General features: G+C 38.7%; 1 protein-coding gene and 1 long non-coding RNA gene across 3 annotated transcripts in view; one reads left to right on the plus strand and one right to left on the minus strand.

Annotated features, from left to right (window-relative positions):
• EFEMP1 (EGF containing fibulin extracellular matrix protein 1) overlaps positions 1-6,129 on the plus strand; it is a 72,048-nt gene extending 65,919 nt beyond the window's left edge. Inside the window, exon 11 of the mRNA XM_037806941.1 lies at positions 4,888-6,129. Within this exon, the coding sequence (XP_037662869.1) occupies positions 4,888-5,049 (162 nt within the window). The 3' untranslated portion in view covers positions 5,050-6,129. The remainder of the gene's footprint in view (positions 1-4,887) is intronic.
• On the minus strand, positions 1,285-22,657 carry LOC119512326. Of its 2 annotated transcripts, XR_005212361.1 has the most exons (5): positions 22,429-22,657; positions 21,734-21,802; positions 6,208-6,263; positions 1,677-1,834; positions 1,285-1,558 (listed from the first exon to the last, which is right to left on the minus strand). It is a non-coding gene; the product is annotated as an uncharacterized LOC119512326 (long non-coding RNA). The 2 variants fall into 2 exon arrangements; XR_005212362.1 differs by lacking the exons at positions 6,208-6,263; positions 21,734-21,802; positions 22,429-22,657 and adding an exon at positions 4,369-4,986.
• Between the last annotated feature and the right edge of the window lie 315 nt (positions 22,658-22,972).

Genomic DNA, 22,972 nt, shown 5'->3' on the forward strand with positions numbered 1-22,972 from the left:
CCAGTGCCTCAGCCTCCCAGGCCCCCCTGAAAAATCTGAGCAAGTTCATTTTAGGTTAAAATTCTGACATATTTTAAATATGGCTCACCACTTCATGTGAAAATGATGGCACCCCACCAAGCAGTTTGCAGGGTTACGGTAACGGTTTCACACTAAGGATGTTATTCATCCAGTTACAATTTTCTTAAAACTCCTTTGGGCACTCTTCATTTTTAATCAAATTTTAAAGTCAATATTTCATTTTGAGAATATGAAAAGTAAATTGGGAAATTCCTGCTTGTGGTAAAGTTTACAGATTTTTAATGTTTACACGTTTATCCTGTTCTTTGATATATTAAGTTCCCTTCCAGCTCAGAGTCATGTGATTCTGTTTCTTTGCCAGTAAATTAGACATGATTAATTTCTCATGACCAACTTCTGAAGAGAAAAACCCAATCCAAAATACAATCTATTACCTTTATTTTTTTCTAATAGGAAAGAATAAACTTCTTTAACATTTGATGTTTTAAATTTGAAATATACCAGATAATTCTAAGAAGTAGCCTCTAAATGAAATCCCACATTTCAGATGCCAGTTTAATAATTCTAGCCCAAATAAATTAACATTATTTGTAACCCCATGGCAATTTAATAGGTTCATCTCAAAATCTTCTTTAAAAAGAATTTTCCATTTTAAATTCTTAGCCATAGTTTAACAAAATAAAAAATCTTAGCAGCATCAACAGTGAAACACAGTTCCAGGATGTTTTTTTCTTTGCAATAAACACAGCACTTTGAAAGCTATTTATGATTCATATCAGTGCAGTTATAAACTTGATATTTTCAAATATAAATATTAACAGTGTTTTCCCAAATGAAAAAAAAATGGAATCCTTTTTCTCATGAATGAAAAAAAAAAAAACCTTGCCAATTTTAATGATTCCAGAGTTAAAAAATTTAAAATTATTTGAAACAAAACACCTATTTAAATAATAAAAATAGACATTTCAACACTATTTATTTCTGTTTTATTTTCCCTGCTGCTAAAACAAATACCATACAATGGGTTGACTTAACAACAGGAATTTATTGGCTCATGGTTTCAGAGGCCAGAAGGCTTGCTTCCTCCAAGGTCAATATCTTCTGGCTGGCCAGCATTCTGTTACATGGCAATGCACATAGTGGCATCTTCTCCTTTCTCTTCCAGGTTCTATTGACTTCCAGCTTCCTGCTTCTCCTGTGGCTTCCCTTTCTGTGTCCAATTTCCTTTGCTTATAAGGAATTAAGCCATATTGGATTAAGGCCCACCCACATTCAGTTTGGACACACTTTAATAACGTCTTCAAAGGTCCTGTTTACAAATGGGTTCACACCCATAGAACCAGGAATTGGGACCTGAACCTGCCTTTTGGGGAAGGCATGATTCAATCCCCAACAATTTCATATCACGTAATTCAAAATAGTTGGATCAAGTATTACAAAGTTTCTCCACTGAAATTCCACTTGTGCAGAGAATGCATAATAATAAGCTGGCACTCCTTAATTAAGCCTCACTGGGCTCTCAGCTCCATGCTAGGTGCTGTGAGGAATTAAAAAGACATGTAATACATGATTCCTGATTTCAAAGAGCTTGAAATATCACAATGTAGCAAAAGTTAGCATCTATGAAAAAAGAAAGGGGACAATATTGCGCTTACTTCCATGGTTCAAAGATGTCAAAGAATTAATGTGGGTTAGAATAGTCAAAGAAGGTTTCTTGATGGTCAGGAGACTTGATCTGATTCTTGAAAGGATATGTGGGATATAGGATTTATATTTATATCCCTTTTGTGAGAATACTGGGGAAATTCCTTACCTGGAAAAGGGAACATATTGGAAAGAAGTAGTACATGTAAACAAAGGTAGAATAACGTCCCCACCCCATTTTTTATCCCCCTTAATGAGCCGTATTTTCCTTCAAAGCCCTTATCACCACCTGGCATACTATTCATTTGTCTGTGTGTGCCATGAGAACAGAGACATTGCCTGTCTGTTCACTGCTCTGTCCTCAGAACATGGAACGGTACATAGCATATGGAAGGTACTCAAAAAGTATTTTTAAGTGAATGGGTTAATTCAATCAACTCTTGCAAGATATAACTATTGCCTACAAGCGAGCAAGCACTGTGCAAGGTCCTAGGAACACAGCAATGACTAACACCAAACCAATTTCTGCCCCCATGGAACTGAGTCAAGACAATGAACAAGTGCTTACAGGTATGCTGAGTGTTACACAGAGAGTTGCCAGTTGGTCATGAGTGCCTAACAAGTGGACCTAAACTAGACAGGGGTGGTCAGGGAACTTTAAGGAAGAAAAGGTATTTTAGCAGAAGATAATGGCAAGTGGCAGGAACAAAAAGCAGTCCAGTTGGTCCTAGAGACAGAGTGACTTGAGAGGATCCTGAAGAGATGAGCAGGGGCTAGACCATATTAAGGTTTTTAAGTAGAGGATTCACTTATCAGATTTACTTATTAAAAAGATGCCTGGATTGGAGTGGGACAATAATGTAAGTACACAGATTAGTTAAGAGTTCAAGAGATGGAGTACTAGTGTGGTAGCAGTGGGTCAAAAAAATGGACAGTTATGAAAATTTAGGAAGAATAACAAGACTTGGAGACCCATTCTCTATAGGCATGAAGGAAATGGAAGCATCAAGGATAACTATCCCCAAGTTTCTGCTCGAGCAACAGTAAATTGTGGTGTCATTTACAGAGCTTGGGAAAAAGGCGGCAGTATACAGGAAAAGGTGAGGAGTTATGTTTGGACATACTGAGTCTTGGTCCCTTGAAATATCCAAGGAGAGATGAGTAGATAGTAGGATATGTGGGCTTGGAATTCAAAATACAGATTTTAGAGTCAATGGCAAATACATAATAATTGAAGCCATGGATATGGATGAGATCACTTAGGGAAAGTATGTAGGCAGTAGATGAGTCACTCAGAAGAGAAGAGGGCCTGGGATAAAGAGGGGATAGATGATGAAGAGTTTTCCTTTCCATACCATGATCTGAATGCTATTATAATCATCCAGCTTGTAAGCCTACAATCTCCTGACCATCTCAACCCCTATGAGCTTCAGCTTCATGCCACTCTGCCACCAACCCCCATGGCCACACGCTGGAATTTGTTCTCATTCAGAACTTCCACATCAGAAGCTTAGTCTCCAGTGACTGTCTCAGTGACAGGCTTTCCTTCCTCACTGTCATCCCCTAACTCCCATTCTATCTGTTATTTTACCCTCAGAGTGATGTTAGTCTCTCAAACTCCCCATTTTCTTCCAGTCTGTCAACTGCTTGGTGGACACCTGAACTACTCTGTTACCAAAACCTCAACTCTGAATCAACCCCATAAAACATATCTGTTTTCATACCCAGCTTGTCAGGACAGATTGGTAATACTCTAAAATCTTGGTCTCTACTTCACAGGGATCCTCAGTATGCTCAATGATCCTATTACTTTTTCTTATTCCTTTCATTCCATTCTCTTCAGGCCCCAATCTCAAACTTCCCCCATTCTTTTAAAGTCCCTACACCCTTTGTTTTTAGTAGCTAACTTCACCTCCTACTCATCTGAAATCACTGAGAACAGGCATAAATTACCAGAATGTCCCATCCCGCCCCATTATAAACTTAAGTCTATGAGTCCTCCTTCTTACCGCCTTCCACTAGTCTCCAAAGCTAAGGTTTCACTTGTTAATCAAGGTCAACCCCACCACTTATATTCTTTCTTCCTTCTTCTCTGTAACCTTATTCCATTAGATTCCCCTCTACCTCCTACATGTTCAACCTCAGTTTCTCCCTCTAGATATTGTCCTCTCTTTTCCCTCCTTCCAAGCTAAGGTTCTTTAAGCACAGGCTGTAATCATGATCTCTGCTTCCTCACTTCCAAGTCACTCCTCTTCCCACCATCCTACTGAAGTTGATCTAGAAAAAACTACCTATAACATCCATACTACTAAATCCAGAGAACACATTTGGTCCCAGTAATCCTGTGCTGTGTTGGACACTGATGACCACTTGTCTGTTTTCCACTTAATCATCTATTTCTTCTCAGCTTCCTTCAATGATTTCTCCTCTGCCTACTCCCTAAATATTGGCCTTTCCCAGAACTTCAGCCTTATCCCGTACACATTCTCTCCTCTTGTTTAATGTTCACCCACTCTGGTGATTGCTGAATCCTAATCCAATCTTGGTTCCTGTCCTCCCCCTGGCATCCAGACTTATACATCCCCTCACCTACCTCAGATCTCACCTCCCCAGCACTTATCATACTCTTCAACATTATGAAATTGCATCCAATTCTCCTGACATACTGCTTTACATAACTTCTGTTTATCCTGGGTGACTTACCTCTGGCATTCAGAAGCCTTCTTTCAATGCCCAACGTCCCTCCTCTTTTTCTCTGTGTGAATAAATCTTTATGCATCTTCTTGAATTCCTGTTTATCCCCACATAACATAGCATTTTTGCATTCTATTGAAATTAACTGTGTCTCACCAGAATTTAAGCCAGATGCACAATGTTGAGAAGTAAAAAATGACAACTTTGCATACCATTTCAAAACTTATCAGAGTCTCACCTGAACTTGAGTCTCTATAAAGGTTGGAGCTACTCAATAAAAGTGAACAGAAATGTTAACAAAGAAGAAGGAATAGAAATCAAGGAGCTATCAAGGAAGTCAGTCACTATAACTTGGAATTAATAACCACAGCTACACAAGGGGTAATAGTGGTCTAAATAGTGGTTCTTTCTTCCCACCCTCAAAATTTTTCTCCTAAATACTATAGGAGGCATACTTGCAATAAAAGAAACTCTTACCCCAGAAAAATGATTTTATTATCTCCCTCCCTCTTTTTTCTCTTATTTCAGCAAACAAGCCCTGTAAGTGCAATGCTTGTGCTGGTGAAGTCGCTAACAGGACCGAGGGAGTACATCGTGGACCTGGAGATGATGACAGTCAGCAGTATAGGAACATTCCGCACAAGCTCAGTGTTAAGATTGACAATAATAGTGGGGCCATTTTCATTTTAGTCTTTCATTAGAGTCCACCACAGACATTTAAATCAGCCAAAGAGTATTGTTACTTTAAAGCACTATTTTATTTATAGACATATCTAGTACCATCTACATCTATATTCTGTACACTCACCCATAATTCAAACAATTACACTATGGTATAAAATGGGCATTTAATCTGTAAATATTCAAAGTTTGTCTTAGTTACTGTATGTAAATTAGACATTAATCCACTACACTGGTCTTGTCCAAGACAGCTATACATACACTATACAGTGAAATTTGGATTCTTTCCTGCAAAAGTGGGGCCAGGCAATGATGATCTTGTGTGGTGCTTAAGAAACTTTTACTACAGCTCCACTGACAGTCTCAAAGGAAGCGGCCATCCTAACAGTGAATAGCATGCAAGGGCTAGAATGAGTTTTTTTAACTGCTTTGTAAGAAAATGAAAAAAAATCAATAAAGATATATTTCTTTAGAAAATGAGGAGCTACCATATTTGTTTTGATTTTTATTTTATGATCTAAAGGTCTAAAGGTAGTTGTTTATTACACAGTAATACGTCATTATATAATATGCTGATTCAGTAGGATATTTTAAATCTTGTCAGAAATTTTTATTATGAATGTTAAGAAAAAGTAAGCAAAACTCTCCCAAAATGAATAATGTATCCCCTGGAAATTTATTCTATTGAGAAATCTAATGGAGGAGACAAGAAAACAAATCCTTTCTAAACTACATTGGCTGATCTGAAGAGCAAACTCAGTAAATGTAATAAGGTCCCCTGAATTCAAGACTTCTACAGGATATGAAGAAAAATGAAGAAAGGAAGTTTTAATTTATGGATAACATTAAGATCCTGCAGCTTTACTTCCTAATAAGTAAAATTTCTCATCTCTGTACTCAATGCTCACAGAGGAAAAGAATGGTGATGGTTCTTATTTCCAGCATCAGAGGGACAATGAACTAAAACAAATTACCCTCCCTCCCAATTCTAAGAAAAGGCTTTATGTCTTCTTATTTGTTTGAAATGTAACCACTTCACTTTGTTGTATCATATTTTTAAATAAAAATAAATACTCTTTTAGAGGATCACCCAATCATTGGAGGTGTCTTTAATGTAGCCAATAAAAGCCAATATAATTTTTGTGTCTGGGGGGAAAAGTCACTTACCATTAGCTGCCAGAGCAAGAATGACCATTTGATTTTTTTATATTTGTATAAATATACTAGAAAATGAGAAAACAAAAAGACCGTTAATACTGTGCCACCAAAAAAGCGTACAGCCATTTTTTTCTGACATATAGTTTGTTTTTTTTTTTAATCTTCATTTTATTGAGATATATTCACAGACCACGCAGTCATACCAAACAAATCATACTTTCGATTGTTTACAGTACCATTACATAGTGATACATTCATCACCTAAATCAATCCCTGACACCTTCATTAGCACACACACAAAAATAACAAGAATAATAATTAGAGTGAAAAAGAACAATTGAAGTAAAAAAGAACACTGGGTACCTTTGTCTGTTTGTTTCCTTCCCCTATTTTTCTACTCACCCATCAATAACTAGACAAAGTGGAGTGTGGTCCTTATGGCTTTCCCAATCCCATTGTCACCCCTCATAAGCTACATTTTTATACAACTGTCTTCGAGATTCATGGGTTCTGGGTTGTAGTTTGATAGTTTCAGGTATCCACCACCAGCTACCCCAATTCTTTGGAACCTAAAAAGGGTTGTATAAAGTGTGCGTAAGAGTGCCCACCAGAGTGACCTCTCGGCTCCTTTTGGATTCTCTCTGCCACTGAAGCTTATTTCATTTCCTTTCACATCCCCCTTTTGGTCAAGAAGATGTTCTCCGTCCCACGATGCCAGGTCTACATTCCTCCCCGGGAGTCATATTCCACGTTGCCAGAGAGATTCACTCCCCTGGGTGTCTGATCCCACGTAGGGGGGAGGGCAGTGATTTCACCTTTCAAGTTGGCTTAGCCAGAGAGAGAGGGCCACATCTGAGCAACAAAGAGGCATTCGGGAGGAGGCTCTTAGGCACAACCATAGGGAGGCCTAGCCTCTCCTTTGCAGCAACCGTCTTCCCAAGGGTAAAACTTATGGTACAGGGCTCAACCCATCAAACCACCAGTCCCCTATGTCTGTGGTCATGTTAGCGACCATGGAGGTGGGGTAGGCCAATACCCCTGCATTCTCCACAGGCTCCTCAAGGGGGCACTACATCTTTTTTATCCCCTTGTTTTTCTTTTTTTTTTTTTAACTTTCCCTTCTTTTTTAAATCAACTGTATGAAAAAAAAGTTAAAAAGAAAACAAACATACAATAAAAGAACATTTCAAAGAGACCATAACAAGGGAGTAACAAAAAGACAACTAACCTAAGATAACTGCTTAACTTCCAACATGTTCCTACTTTACCCCAAGAAAGTTACATAATATAGCAACATTCCTGTGAACTTGTTCCTACTATATCCATCAGAAATTAACAGACCATAGTCATTCCTGGGCATACCCAGAACGTTAAACAGCTTATGACATATAGTTTTAAAGGCACACATGAATAACTTCTGACAACCAGGTAACCTTACCACTGAAACAACTGTGTCTCAGAGAGTTGATTAAATTTATAGGAATTATCAAAAAGAAAGCTCACCTTGAGACCAAGGAACAAAACACAAACTCCTGTGAGTAGTGAGGTCGAGTTTTTAAAGGGCGAAGGGGCACAGAAAGTGATGAAAACAGGACTGGCCAAGGGGACAAAGGAACAGTGAACACCCAGCCACGACACAGCAAGACTTGAGCCTGTTCTTCGCACCCCGTCTGTACGATTACATAGCAGTCCAGATAAATTAAGACTTGATCCAAACAGTTTCATTTTTAATCAGTGTAGTGATTTTTCTATATAAGGTCACAGCTTTCAAGTCAATGCAGGGAATAGTTAACAGTTTAAAAAAGAAAAAAACCTAAAACCTTTATGCAACAGATTTTTCAGCACTTCACCTCCAAATATATATATATATATATTTATTTATGGACCTAAAAAGCCATAAACTTCAGACAAGCTGGTTACCCTTGCATCCCAAAAGCCTTTACTATTCAAAAGCCATAGATACATGGAAAGAGTTGGTATACTGAATCTTGCTGATGTGATTCCTATTCATTTCACCCACTAATCTCAAAGCGTAAATTTTACCCATTTTCAGTTTGACTGAAAAGAAGAGCAAATAAAAAATTTATTTCACAGAAGCAAAAATCTAAAAAGAACTTTGAGAAGCTAGCCCATGAGTTCTATTACAGGTACAGACATCCTGAGTAAACATAAAAATCTCATGAGCTCTTTTTAATGCAATTTGAAATTTAAAATAAAGGAAATGCTATGATTAAAAACAAACCGAGGGGACATGCAGAGGAGGCGGGGCAAGATGGCAGACTGGTGAGCTGTATGTTTTAGTTACTCCTCCAGGAAAGTAGGTAGAAAGCCAGGAATTGCGTGGACTGGACACCACAGAGCAATCTGACTTTGGGCATACTTCATACAACACTCATGAAAACGAAGAACTGCTGAGATCAGCGAAATCTGTAAGTTTTTGTGGCCAGGGGACCCGCACCCCTCCCTGCCAGGCTCAGTCCAGTGGGAGGAGGGGCTGTCAGCTCCGGGAAGGAGAAGGGAGAACTGCAGTGGCACCCCTTATCGGAAACTCATTCTACTGATCCAAACTCCAATCATAGATAGACTGAGACCAGACACCAGAGAATCTGAGAGCAGCCAGCCCAGCAGAGAGGAGACAGGCATAGAAAAAAAACAACACGAAAAACTCCAAAATAAAAGCGGAGGATTTTTGGAGTTCTGGTGAACATAGAAAGGGGAAGGGCAGAGCTCAGGCCCGAGCTCAGGCCCTGAGGCGCATATGCAAATCCCGAAGAAAAGCTGATCTCTCTGCCCTGTGGACCTTTCCTTAATGGCCCTGGTTGCTTTGTCTCTTAGCATTTCAATAACCCATTAGATCTCTGAGGAGGGCCCTTTTTTTTTTTTTTTTTTTCTTTAATCCTTTTTTCTTTTTCTAAAACAATTACTCTAAGAAGCCCAATACAGAAAGCTTCAAAGACTTGCAATTTGGGCAGGTCAAGTCAAGAGCAGAACTAAGAGAACTCTGAGGCTAGGCCTCCCTATGGTTGTGCCTAAGAGCCTCCTCCCGAATGCCTCTTTGTTGCTCAGATGTGGCCCTGTCTCTCTAGCTAAGCCAACTTGAAAGGTGAAATCACTGCCCTCCCCCCCCTACGTGGGATCAGACACCCAGCGGAGTGAATATCCCTGGCAACGTGGAATATGACTCCCGGGGAGGAATGTAGACCCGGCATCGTGGGACGGAGAACATCTTCTTGACCAAAAGGGGGATGTGAAAGGAAATGAAATAAGCTTCAGTGGCAGAGAGATTCCAAAAGGAGCCGAGAGGTCACTCTGGTGGGCACTCTTATGCACACTTTAGACAACCCTTTTTAGGTTCTAAAGAATTGGGGTAGCTGGTGGTGGATACCTGAAACTATCAAACTACAACCCAGAACCCATGAATCTCGAAGACAGTTGTATAAAAATGTAGCTTATGAGGGGTGACAATGGGATTGGGAAAGCCATAAGGACCACACTCCACTTTGTCTAGTTTAAGGATGGATGAGTAGAAAAATAGGGGAAGGAAACAAACAGACAAACGTACCCAGTGTTCTTTTTTACTTCAATTGCTCTTTTTCACTCTAATTATTATTCTTGTTATTTTTGTGTGTGTGCTCATGAAGGTGTCAGGGATTGATTTGGGTGATGAATGTACCACTATGTAATGGTACTGTAAACAATCGAAAGTACGATTTGTTTTGTATGACTGCGTGGTATGTGAATATATCTCAATAAAAGGAAGATAAAAAAAAAAGAAAGGCTAGGGAGGGAGTGAAATGGGAAGATTTAGGCTGTATGTATGTTTCCAGAACTGAAAAAAAAAAAAAGGCAGTCTAACTAGATGACAATTGAATACTAAGGATGAACTTGGATGGGACAGGAGGATAGAGGACAGGTGGCTCAAAGGGACACAGTTGAGACATAAGGACAAGGAAATATAGAATGTAAGCTTTGTATCATTGTTGAATCTCTTGTACTTCTTAGCTGCACTTAATGGGATTGCATAAAAGAATGTTCTTTTTCATGGGAAGTGTATACGTGAATTATAGTGTATGTTCAAGGATGTGTGCAGCTAGCTCTCATATGTTCAGAAGACAGAGCAATAGATGATGGATGATAGATAGGGAGGGAAGGAAAGAAATAGCGATGTGACAGCATGTTAAGGTTGATGGATTGAGGTATCAGGGGAGGGGGGTCAGGGCATGATGGAATTCTGTGTATGGAGTTAGTATCATTTTTGGAACTGTTCCTATAACTTTGAATCTATTTCAAAATAAAATTGAAAAAAAAAAAAAAAGAACACATGCAGCTATATACGTTTCATTTTAACATGAACTCATTAAAATTCCCAATGTTGAAGTTAAAAATGTTTTATCTGTCCATTAAAAAAAGGATATTCTTAATTAACATAGCCATTTCTTTTCCATTTGTATTAAATGTCTTTCCTTAGCAAGTATTAATTCTTGGTATAAAAATCTGTCCAATAATATTTTTAAAAATCTAAGAACATCAAATAAAATTTTTCAAATAGCAAAAAAAAAAAAAAAAAACAAAAAAAAAAACAAACCGAAGTGGTGAGAAAAAATACACATGACTCCCTCCTCCCCTCTGCCATAAGAATCCCTGGGAATCAGATTGGAATGATGAGAATGATTCATTATCAAAGTTTATTATTTGGCAGCAAACATTTAGTGAGTAACTTTTATGGTTACCTCTTCCAACACCTAACAGTGTAATGTATTATGAAAGAACCAGGCTTTTAGTCTCAGTTCTAACATTAACCAGCTGAGAGACCTCAGGCAAGTTACTTAACCTCTCGGGACCTCAGTTTCCTCATCTATAAAACTGGGTTATTGAATCAAAGTGTTTGTCCACCTTTTAAAAACTATAACCGATCCTTACCCCAGGGCTAAGGTGACAGAAGAGATCGCTCTATTTGTCAAATCTTTGAGAGCATCAGAGTATTCTTTGCATGAAGTGGCTGTTGGGAAGCATTGCTGGAAGAGGAAATTAACAGTTCCCACCTCAAAACAGGTCTTCACAATGTGTGCTCATTATTGGGTAGAAGGACATGAGAAATAACACAATTTAGTTACAAATTTTTTAACAATTCAAAGTAATTTTTGTTTGCATATTCATTGTTAAATTATATACGATTCTGCTCCTCTCCAATGATACTGAAATATGATTACTCATGTTAAACTGAAAGTTAATTTACCTTGTTTCATGAGTGGAAAAAAGCCTGTCATGGGTTCCCACACTTCCAAACATGCTTCCAGGGAAATGTGAAGGTTTATATTCAGTGAGCCTCAGTCATGAGGAATGACCTCGTCATTTCTATCACTTCACCATTCTAGAGCCATTGTCCGGGGCTCTGAGACTTCTGGGCTCTCTGACCGTACAGACTTATTTTCCAACAGTGATTAGGAGAGGACTCTTGGTTGTTAAGTCCTCTCAAAAGGTAAACAATGGGAGGCGGGGCAAGATGGCAGACTGGTGAGCTGTATGTTTTAGTTACTCCTCCAGGAAAGTAGGTAGAAAGCCAGGAACTGCGTGGACTGGACACCACAGAGCAATCTGACTTTGGGCATACTTCATACAACACTCATGAAAACGTGGAACTGCTGAGATCAGCGAAATCTGTAAGTTTTTGCGGCCAGGGGACCCGCGCCCCTCCCTGCCAGGCTCAGTCCCGGGGGAGGAGGGGCTGTCAGCTCCGGGAAGGAGAAGGGGAGAATTGCAGTGGCTATCTCTTATCGGAAACTCATTCTACTGATTCAAACTCCAACCATAGATAGACTGAGACCAGACACCAGAGAATCTGAGAGCAGCCAGCCCAGCAGAGAGGAGACAGGCATAGAAAAAAAACAACACGAAAAACTCCAAAATAAAAGCAGAGGATTTTTGGAGTTCTGGTGAACACAGAAAGGGGAAGGGCGGAGATCAGGCCTGAGGCGCATATGCAAATCCCGAAGAAAAGCTGATCTCTCTGCCCTGTGCACCTTTCCTTAATGGCCCTGGTTGCTTTCTCTATTAGCATTTCAATAACCCATTAGATCTCTGAGGAGGGCCCGTTTTTTTTTTGTTTTTTTTTTGGTTTTTTTTTTTTTAATCCTTTTTTCTTTTTCTAAAACAATTACTCTAAGAAGCCCAATACAGAAAGCTTCAAAGAATTAATATTTGGGCACGTCAAGTCAAGAGCAGAACTAAGAGAGCTCTGAGACAAAAGGCAATAATCCAGTGGCTGAGAAAATTCACTAAACAACACAACTTCCCAAGAAAAGGGGGGTGTCCGCTCACAGCCACCATCCTGGTGGACAGGAAACACTCCTGCCCATCGCCAGCCCCATAGCCCAGAGCTGCCCCAGACAACCCAGTGTGACGGAAGTGCTTCAAATAACAGGCACACACCACAAAACTGGGCTATGGACATTAGCCTTCCCTGCCAACCTCAGCTGAATTGTCCCAGAGCTGGGAAGGGGAGAGCAGTGTGAATTAACAAGAGCCCCATTCAGCCATCATTTCAGCAGACTGGGAGCCTCCCTACACAGCCCAGCAGCCCAGAACTGCCCTGGGGGGACGGCACTCACCTGTGACATAGCACAGTCATCCCTCAACAGAGGACCCGGGGTGCACGGCCTGGAAGAGGGGCCCACTTGCAAGTCCCAGGAGCCATACGCCAATACCAAGGACTTGTGGGTCAGCGGCAGAGACAAACTGTGGCAGGACTGAACTGAAGGATTAGACTATTGCAGAAGCTTTAAAACTCTAGGATCACCAGGGAGATTTGATTGCTTAGAGCCACCCCCCCCTCCCTGACTGCCCAGAAACACGCCCCATATACAGGGCAGGCAACACCAACTACACACGCAAGCTTGGTACACCAATTGGACCCCACAAGACTCACTCCCCCACTCACCAAAAAGGCTAAGCAGGGGAGAACTGGCTTGTGGAGAACAGGTGGCTCGTGGACGCCACCTGCTGGTTAGTTAGAGAAAGTGTACTCCACGAAGCTGTAGATCTGATAAATTAGAGATAAGGACTTCAATTGGTCTACAAATCCTAATACAACCCTATCAAGTTCAGCAAATGCCACGAGGCCAAAAACAACAGAAAATTATAAAGCATATGAAAAAACCAGACGATATGGATAACCCAAACCCAAGCACCCAAATCAAAAGACCAGAAGAGACACAGCACCTAGAGCAGCTACTCAAAGAACGAAAGATGAACAATGAGACCATAGTACGGGAGATAAACGAAATCAAGAAGACCCTAGAAGAGCATAAAGAAGACATTGCAAGACTAAATAAAAAAATGGATGATCTTATGGAAATTAAAGAAACTGATGACCAAATTAAAAAGATTCTGGACACTCATAGCACAAGACTAGAGGAAGTTGAACAACGAATCAGTGACCTCGAAGATGACAGAATGGAAAATGAAAGCATAAAAGAAAGAATGGGGAAAAAAATTGAAAAAATCGAAATGGACCTCAGGGATATGATAGATTATATGAAACGTCCAAATATAAGACTCATTGGTGTCCCAGAAGGGGAAGAAAAGGGTAAAGGTCTAGGAAGAGTATTCAAAGAAATTGTTGGGGAAAACTTCCCAATTCTTCTAAACAACATAAATACACAAATCATAAATGCTCAGCGAACTCCAAATAGAATAAATCCAAATAAACCCACTCCGAGACATATACTAATCACACTATCAAACACAGAAGAGAAGGAGCAAGTTCTGAAAGCAGCAAGAGAAAAGCAATTCACCACATACAAAGGAAACAGCATAAGGCTAAGTAGTGACTACTCAGCAGCCACCATGGAGGCAAGAAGGCAGTGGCACGATATATTTAAAATTCTGAGTGAGAAAAATTTCCAGCCAAGAATACTTTATCCAGCAAAGCTCTCCTTCAAATTTGAGGGAGAGCTTAAATTTTTCACAGACAAACAAATGCTGAGAGAATTTGCTAACAAGAGACCTGCCCTACTGGAGATACTAAAGGGAGCCCTACAGACAGAGAAACAAAAAAAGGACAGAGAGACTTGGAGAAAGGTTCAGTACTAAAGAGATTCACTATGGGTACAATAAAGGATATTAATAAACAGAGGGGAAAAATATGACAAACATAAACCAAAGGATAAGATGGCTGATTCAAGAAATGCCTTCACGGTTATAACGTTGAATGTAAATGGATTAAACTCCCCAATTAAAAGATATAGATTCGCAGAATGGATCAAAAAAAATGAACCATCAATATGTTGCATACAAGAGACTCATATTAGACACAGGGACACAAAGAAACTGAAAGTGAAAGGATGGAAAAAAATATTTCATGCAAGCTACAGCCAAAAGAAAGCAGGTGTAACAATATTAATCTCAGATAAAATAGACTTCAAATGCAGGGATGTTTTGAGAGACAAAGAAGGCCACTACATACTAATAAAAGGGGCAATTCAGCAAGAAAAAATAACAATCATAAATGTCTATGCACCCAATCAAGGTGCCACAAAATACATGAGAGAAACACTGGCAAAACTAAAGGAAGCAATTGATGTTTCCACAATAATTGTGGGAGACTTCAACACATCACTCTCTCCTATAGATAGATCAACCAGACAGAAGACCAATAAGGAAATTGAAAACCTAAACAATCTGATAAATGAATTAGATTTAACAGACATATACAGGACATTACATCCCAAATCACCAGGATACACATACTTTTCTAGTGCTCACGGAACTTTCTCCAGAATAGATCATATGCTGGGACATAAAACAAGCCTCAATAAATTTAAAAAGATTGAAATTATTCAAAGCACATTCTCTGACCACAATGGAATACAATTAGAAGTCAATAACCATCAGAGACTTAGAAAATTCACAAATACCTGGAGGTTAAACAACACACTCCTAAACAATCAGTGGGTTAAAGAAGAAATAGCAAGAGAAATTGCTAAATATATAGAGACGAATGAAAATGAGAACACAACATACCAAAACCTATGGGATGCAGCAAAAGCAGTGCTAAGGGGGAAATTTATAGCACTAAACGCATATATTAAAAAGGAAGAAAGAGCCAAAATCAAAGAACTAATGGATCAACTGAAGAAGCTAGAAAATGAACAGCAAACCAATCCTAATACAAGTACAAGAAATGAAATAACAAGGATTAAAGCAGAAATAAATGACATAGAGAACAAAAAAACAATACAGAGGATAAATATCACCAAAAGTTGGTTCTTTGAGAAGATCAACAAGATTGACAAGCCCCTAGCTAGACTGACAAAATCAAAAAGAGAGAAGACCCATATAAACAAAATAATTAATGAAAAAGGTGACATAACTGCAGATCCTGAAGAAATTAAAAAAATTATAAGAGGATATTATGAACAACTGTATGGCAACAAACTGGATAATGTAGAAGAAATGTACAATTTCCTGGAAACATATGAACAACCTAGACTGACCAGAGAAGAAACAGAAGACCTCAACCAACCCATCACAAGCAAAGAGATCCAATCAGTCATCAAAAATCTTCCCACAAATAAATGCCCAGGGCCAGATGGCTTCACAGGGGAATTCTACCAAACTTTCCAGAAAGAACTGACACCAATCTTACTCAAACTCTTTCAAAACACTGAAGAAAAATGGAACACTACCTAACTCATTTTATGAAGCTAACATCAATCTAATACCAAAACCAGGCAAAGATGCTTACAAAAAAGGAAAACTACCGGCCAATCTCCCTAATGAATATAGATGCAAAAATCCTCAACAAAATACTTGCAAATCGAATCCAAAGACACATTAAAAAAATCATACACCATGACCAAGTGGGGTTCATTCCAGGCATGCAAGGATGGTTCAACATAAGAAAATCAATCAATGTATTACAACACATTAACAAGTCAAAAGGGAAAAATCAATTGATCATCTCAATAGATGCTGAAAAAGCATTTGACAAAATCCAACATCCCTTTTTGATAAAAACACTTCAAAAGGTAGGAATTGAAGGAAACTTCCTCAACATGATAAAGAGCATATATGAAAAACCCACACCCAGCATAGTACTCAATGGTGAGAGACTGAAAGCCTTCCCTCTAAGATCAGGAACAAGACAAGGATGCCCGCTATCACCACTGTTATTCAACATTGTGCTGGAAGTGCTAGCTAAGGCAATCCAGCAAGACAAAGAAATAAAAGGCATCCAAATTGGAAAAGAAGAAGTAAAACTGTCATTGTTTGCAGATGATATGATCTTATATCTAGAAAACCCTGAGAAATAAACGATACACCTACTAGAGCTAATAAACAAATTTAGCAAAGTAGCGGGATACAAGATTAATGCACATAAGTCAGTAATGTTTCTATATGCTAGAAATGAACAAACTGAAGACACACTCAAGAAAAAGATACCATTTTCAATAGCAACTAAAAAAATCAAGTACCTAGGAAAAAACTTAACCAAAGATGTAAAAGACCTATACAAAGAAAACTACATAACTCTACTAAAAGAAATAGAAGGGGACCTTAAAAGATGGAAAAATATTCCATGTTCATGGATAGGAAGAGTAAATGTCATTAAGATGTCAATTCTACCCAAACTCATCTACAGATTCAATGCAATCCCAATCAAAATTCCAACAACCTACTTTGCAGACTTGGAAAAGCTAGTTATCAAATTTATTTGGAAAGGGAAGATGCCTCGAATTGCTAAAGACACTCTAAAAAAGAAAAACGAAGTGGGAGGACTTACACTCCCTGACTTTGAAGCTTATTATAAAGCCACAGTTGCCAAAACAGCATGGTACTGGCACAAAGATAGACATATAGATCAATGGAATCGAATTGAGAATTCAGAGATAGACCCTCAGATCTATGGCCGACTGATCTTTGATAAGGCCCCCAAAGTCACCTGAACTGAGTCCATAATGGTCTTTTCAACAAATGGGGCTGGGAGAGTTGGATATCCATATCCAAAAGAATGAAAGAGGACCCCTACCTCACCCACTACACAAAAATTAACTCAAAATGGACCAAAGATCTCAATATAAAAGAAAGTACCATAAAACTCCTAGAAGATAATGTAGGAAAACATCTTCAAGACCTTGTATTAGGCGGCCACTTCCTAGACTTTACACCCAAAGCACAAGCAACAAAAGAGAAAATAGATAAATGGGAACTCCTCAAGCTTAGAAGTTTCGTGCACCTCAAAGGAATTTCTCAAAAAGGTAAAGAGGCAGCCAACTCAATGGGAAAAAATTTTTGGAAACCATGTATCTGACAAAAGACTGATATCTTGCATATACAAAGAAATCCTACAACTCAATGACAATAGTACAGACAGCCCAATTATAAAATGGGCAAAACATATGAAAAGACACTTCTCTGAAGAGGAAATACAAATGGCCAAGAAACACATGAAAAAATGTTCAGCTTCACTAGCTATTAGAGAGATGCAAATTAAGACCACAATGAGATACCATCTAACACCGGTTAGAATGGCTGCCATTAAACAAACAGGAAACTACAAATGCTGGAGGGGATGTGGAGAAATTGGCAACTCTTATTCACTGTTGGTGGGACTGTATAATGGTTCAGCCACTCTGGAAGTCAGTCTGGCAGTTCCTTAGAAAACTAGATATAGAGCTACCATTCGATCCAGCGATTGCACTTCTCGGTATATACCCGGAAGATCGGAAAGCAGTGACACGAACAGATATCTGCACGCCAATGTTCATAGCAGCATTATTCACAATTGCCAAGAGATGGAAACAACCCAAATGCCCTTCAACAGATGAGTGGATAAATAAAATGTGGTATATACACACGATGGAATACTACACGGCAGTAAGAAGGAACGATCTCGTGAAACATATGACAACATGGATGAACCTTGAAGACATAATGCTGAGCGAAATAAGCCAGGCACAAAAAGAGAAATATTATATGCTACCACTAATGTGAACTTTGAAAAATGTAAAACAAATGGTTTATAATGTAGAATGCAGGGGAACTAGCAGTAGAGAGCAATTAAGGAAGGGGGAACAATAATCCAAGAAGAACAGATAAGCTATTTAACATTCTGGGGATGCCCAGGAATGACTATGGTCTGTTAATTTCTGATGGATATAGTAGGAGCAAGTTCACAGAAATGTTGCTATATTAGGTAACTTTCTTGGGGTAAAATAGGAACATGTTGGAAGTTAAGCAGTTATCTTAGGTTAGTTGTCTTTTTCTTACTCCCTTGTTATGGTCTCTTTGAAATGTTCTTTTATTGTATGTTTGTTTTCTTTTTAACTTTTTTTTCATACAGTTGATTTAAAAAAGAAGGGAAAGTTAAAAAAAAAAAAAAAAAAGAAAAAGACAAACAGGAAAAAAAAAAAAAAGATGTAGTGCTCCCTTGAGGAGCCTGTGGAGAATGCAGGGGTATTCGCCTACCCCACCTCCATGGTTGCTAACATGACCACAGACATAGGGGACTGGTGGTTTGATGGGTTGAGCCCTCTACCATCAGGTTTTACCCTTGGGAAGACAGTTGCTGCAAAGGATAGGCTAGGCCTCCCTGTATGTTGTGCCTAAGAGTCCTCCTCCCGGAATGCCTCTTTGTTGCTCAGATGTGGCCCTCTCTCTCTGGCTAAGCCAACTTGAAAGGTGAAATCACTGCCCTCCCCCCTACGTGGGATCAGACACCCAGGGAAGTGAATCTCCCTGGCAACGTGGAATATGACTCCCGGGGAGGAATGTAGACCTGGCATCGTGGGACGGAGAACATCTTCTTGACCAAAAGGGGGATGTGAAAGGAAATGAAATAAGCTTCAGTGGCAGAGAGAATCCAAAACGAGCCGAGAGATCACTCTGGTGGGCACTCTTACGCACACTTTAGACAACCCTTTTTAGGTTCTAAAGAATTGGGGGTAGCTGGTGGTGGATACCTGAAACTATCAAACTACAACCCAGAACCCATGAATCTCGAAGACAGTTGTATAAAAATGTAGCTTATGAGGGGTGACAAGGGGATTGGGAAAGCCATAAGGACCACACTCCACTTTGTCTAGTTTATGGATGGATGAGTAGAAAAATAGGGGAAGGAAACAAACAGACAAAGGTACCCAGTGTTCTTTTTTACTTCAATTGCTCTTTTTCACTCTAATTATTACTCTTGTTATTCTTGTGTGTGTGCTAATGAAGGTGTCAGGGATTGATTTGGGTGATGAATGTACAACTATGTAATGGTACTGTGAACAATCGAAAGTACGATTTGTTTTGTATGACTGCAGTGGTATATGAATATATCTCAATAAAATGAAGATTAAAAAAAAAAAAAAAAAAAAAAAGACATAATGCTGAGCAAAATAAGCCAGGCACAAAAAGAGAGATATTGTATGTTACCACTAATGTGAATTCTGTGAAAAATGTACAATGTTTTATACTGTAGAATGTAGGGGACCTAGAGATACCAATTAGTGGAGGGGGAATGATAATCTAATAAGAACAGATAAACTATGGAGGGTAATCTCAATGTTATGGGAATGCTCAGGAATGATTATGGTTTGTAAACTTTCTTGGATATAGTAAGATCATGTTGGAAGCAATAGAGTTATTTTAGGTTTTTTTTTTCTCTTATTCCTTTGTTTTCTTAGGGGTTGTTAATTTTCTTGGGGTATGGTAGGAACATGTTGGAAGCAATGTAGTTATTTTAGATTATTTGTTTTTCTTACTCCTCTGTTTGGACATGGTTTATTAATTTTCTTGGGGTATGGTAGGAACATATTGGAAGCGAAGTAGTTATTTTAGGTTATTTGTTTTCCTTAATCCATTGCTTTGTTTGAAATGTTGTGGGGTTTTTTTGGTTGTTGTTTGCCTGTTTGTTTTTAATTTTTTGATAAACAAAGTTAAAAATTGAAAAAAATCAGTAGAAAAATGGGAGTAAAAACTAAATGACAAATAGGGTGGGATGGGGGGATGGTTTGGGTATTCTCTTTTCACTTTTATTTTTTATTCTTATTCTGATTCTTTCTGATGTAAGGAAAATGTTCAGAAATAGATTGTGGTGATGAACGCATAACTATATGATGATACTGTGAACAGTTGATTGTATACCATGGATGACTGTATGGTTTGTGAATATATTTCAATAAAACTGAATTTAAAAAAAAAAAAAAAAAAAAAAAGGTAAACAATGTCCCTTCAGCTACCAAATTTCCCTCTTAAGTAGTTTCTTTGACAACTTGCAGTCTGCTTCCCAATACAACATAAAATCTTTCTTAGTACATGCCCTTCTCTTTCTGATAATAATAGGATTCTAGAGCTCAGATAACAACTTGCCAAACCCTCTTATTTTTAAATTTGCTCAAGGTCACAGTTTGTTGAGCAAGAACCCTGTGCCTAAATGCAGGTCTTATGACTTAGGTAAGGGCTCTTTTCATTAGCCACATTCCAAATTTCATCACCAAAAAAGCAATCCCACCCCTCTCCAAACCTCTTCCTGCAGAGGGTCCATCCTACCACTGTGCACCAGCCTTGCTAGCTGCTGTGGGACCAGCTGTCAATACTATTGTCACAGACAGTCAAGTTGAAATTATTCAGATAGAAATCTGATTTTGATTTACTATATTTAACTTTAACTGATTTATCTTTAAGGAGCAGTGGTTGTATTAGATAAAAATACTCCTGAACACTAGAAACTGAAATGCAAGGACCAATCACATATTTGTCCTTACTATACCTAAGAAGATAACAAGTTTCCAAAAGAAAAAAAAAGCCAATTTACTGAAGCTCCAAATGGAGCTCGTAGCATGGGGGGCTGGGGTGGGGCAGGCTTTGAAAGTGGCAGTAGTTAAAGATGAAATGGAACTAAGAATGCCAGCAAAAGTGAGAAGTGAATGTAAAGAATACTACAGTTCCTTGGCATTGGTTAATATTCATTAGGTGATTTTTGAAAGGGCAAATACATACAACAAATGTCATCACCTAAAGGATACTTGATTTAGAGGCCTGGATAAGATAAGATGCCATATTTTATGAATGACGCACTCCTCAACGGGGCTTTTAGTCCTTCCACAATATGTTTAAATGAAAACAGCAAAAAAAAAGGCTTTAATCTGAAATTTTTAAAAATAAAAATATTGGTAGAAATCAACTAGAAACCAATCCCAGTATCTAATTAAATGTTGTCATCACTACCCGCTCTGCTCCTATAAGGAAAATGTTTTAATGACTCCAAATGATGGAAATAGAAAGATTGTTCAATACCCTAAGACTACTTCAACACAGCTCAGTAGGATTATTATTTTGGGGTAAACTACAAAATACAAGTTTTTTGTTGAATCTTGTTTCCATGACTTCAAGCAGTTGCTTATGATTTGAATAGCCATATATGCTTCTAACTTCCTAGCTCTCCTTTTAAAATATAGAACAGCTGCTGGTCTGCTCATATGTTATGCATAAGAAGCCCGGGAGGGACAAAGCCCTCCATTAATATGAAGGATTATTTAAAAATACACACTTATATTTCTATCCTGAATTATCATCTCAGAAAGATAACAGTTTTCCATCTTCTCAGCGGGGGGAGCACCTGCAAAATACAAAGCCAAACTGTGACACATCTGGTACCAAAAAAACCAATCTTATTTCACCTGTCCAGACTAAGAGATCAAAATCATTGAACAGAAATGAGGCAAAAAGTTAACTACCTCTTATATGTAGTCAACACAGATGTCTAGTTAAACTGTACATACTGTAAGTGCATGTATATATCAACAGAACACAGATCCCTTAATAAACCAGAGTTAGAATATAAATGCAACAGAATTTTAAAGATTCAAATGCAGTAATTCAGTACTTTTTTTTTTATCTTCCTACCCAAACTAAATTAGTTCCTGACGAATTTCAACATTATCTTTAAGCAGATGCATATAAAACAAATAAATGATTTTGTTATTTGGGTATCTCCAAATTATTAATTCCCTTTAAAAACTGTATTCTGTGTTTTTGTATTTTAATATTTAGATTGTTTCTTTAAATGGAAAATTACTTGCACATGGCTTAAACCAGGTGTCTTGGTTTTTCTCAGCAGACTGAGACAACTGAGTGCAGGTAGTTTATTTGAAGTTATCTTAAGAAGCACAAGCAAGGAAGGGGGAAAAGTGAGCCGGGGAAAGGAAAGAAGCCAATAAATGAGTGAGCTAATGAATAGGTCACCTCTGTGGGCAACTGGAGCTCAGTTCTTCTGGGGATCCTCCAGGAAACTCCATGGAACAGCCTCAGAATCATTCCACCAGAAGCCCAATTCCCATCCCTGCTCTGGCAGTTATCCCCAGCAGCACTAACTGGCAGAAACCCTCACCCACTTGTAACTGCGGCCAGGTAAGTGCTCAGGTGATGAAGAAAAGCCCAAAGCAGAGAGGAAGAGGACAGAGGCTTGAGATGGGGTGTAGTCAGAAAGCTTCAAAGTTGTATACTGCAGCCCCAGAAGAACTCACATGGGCGGAAGGAATGTTGGGTGGGGCATCAACCTCTGTTGCCCCAGGTCACCACCCTGCTTGGTAATTTGATAGCTGAAGCATATGCTACTGGCTCTATAGCTTCCCACTGCCCAAACCTCTCCTTGACCTTTTTCTATTGATCCTCCCATTTTTTTTACTCTCTTCCCCTCATGTTTTCTTCTCCTCTGAGTATCAGTGAATTAGCGAATCTGGCATCAACCATGTCCAAAACACTCACTACTGAGTTGGATACAAAGACA

Source organism: Choloepus didactylus, chromosome 17 (assembly GCF_015220235.1).
Source record: "Choloepus didactylus isolate mChoDid1 chromosome 17, mChoDid1.pri, whole genome shotgun sequence".
In the NCBI taxonomy this organism is placed as follows: domain Eukaryota; kingdom Metazoa; phylum Chordata; class Mammalia; order Pilosa; family Megalonychidae; genus Choloepus; species Choloepus didactylus.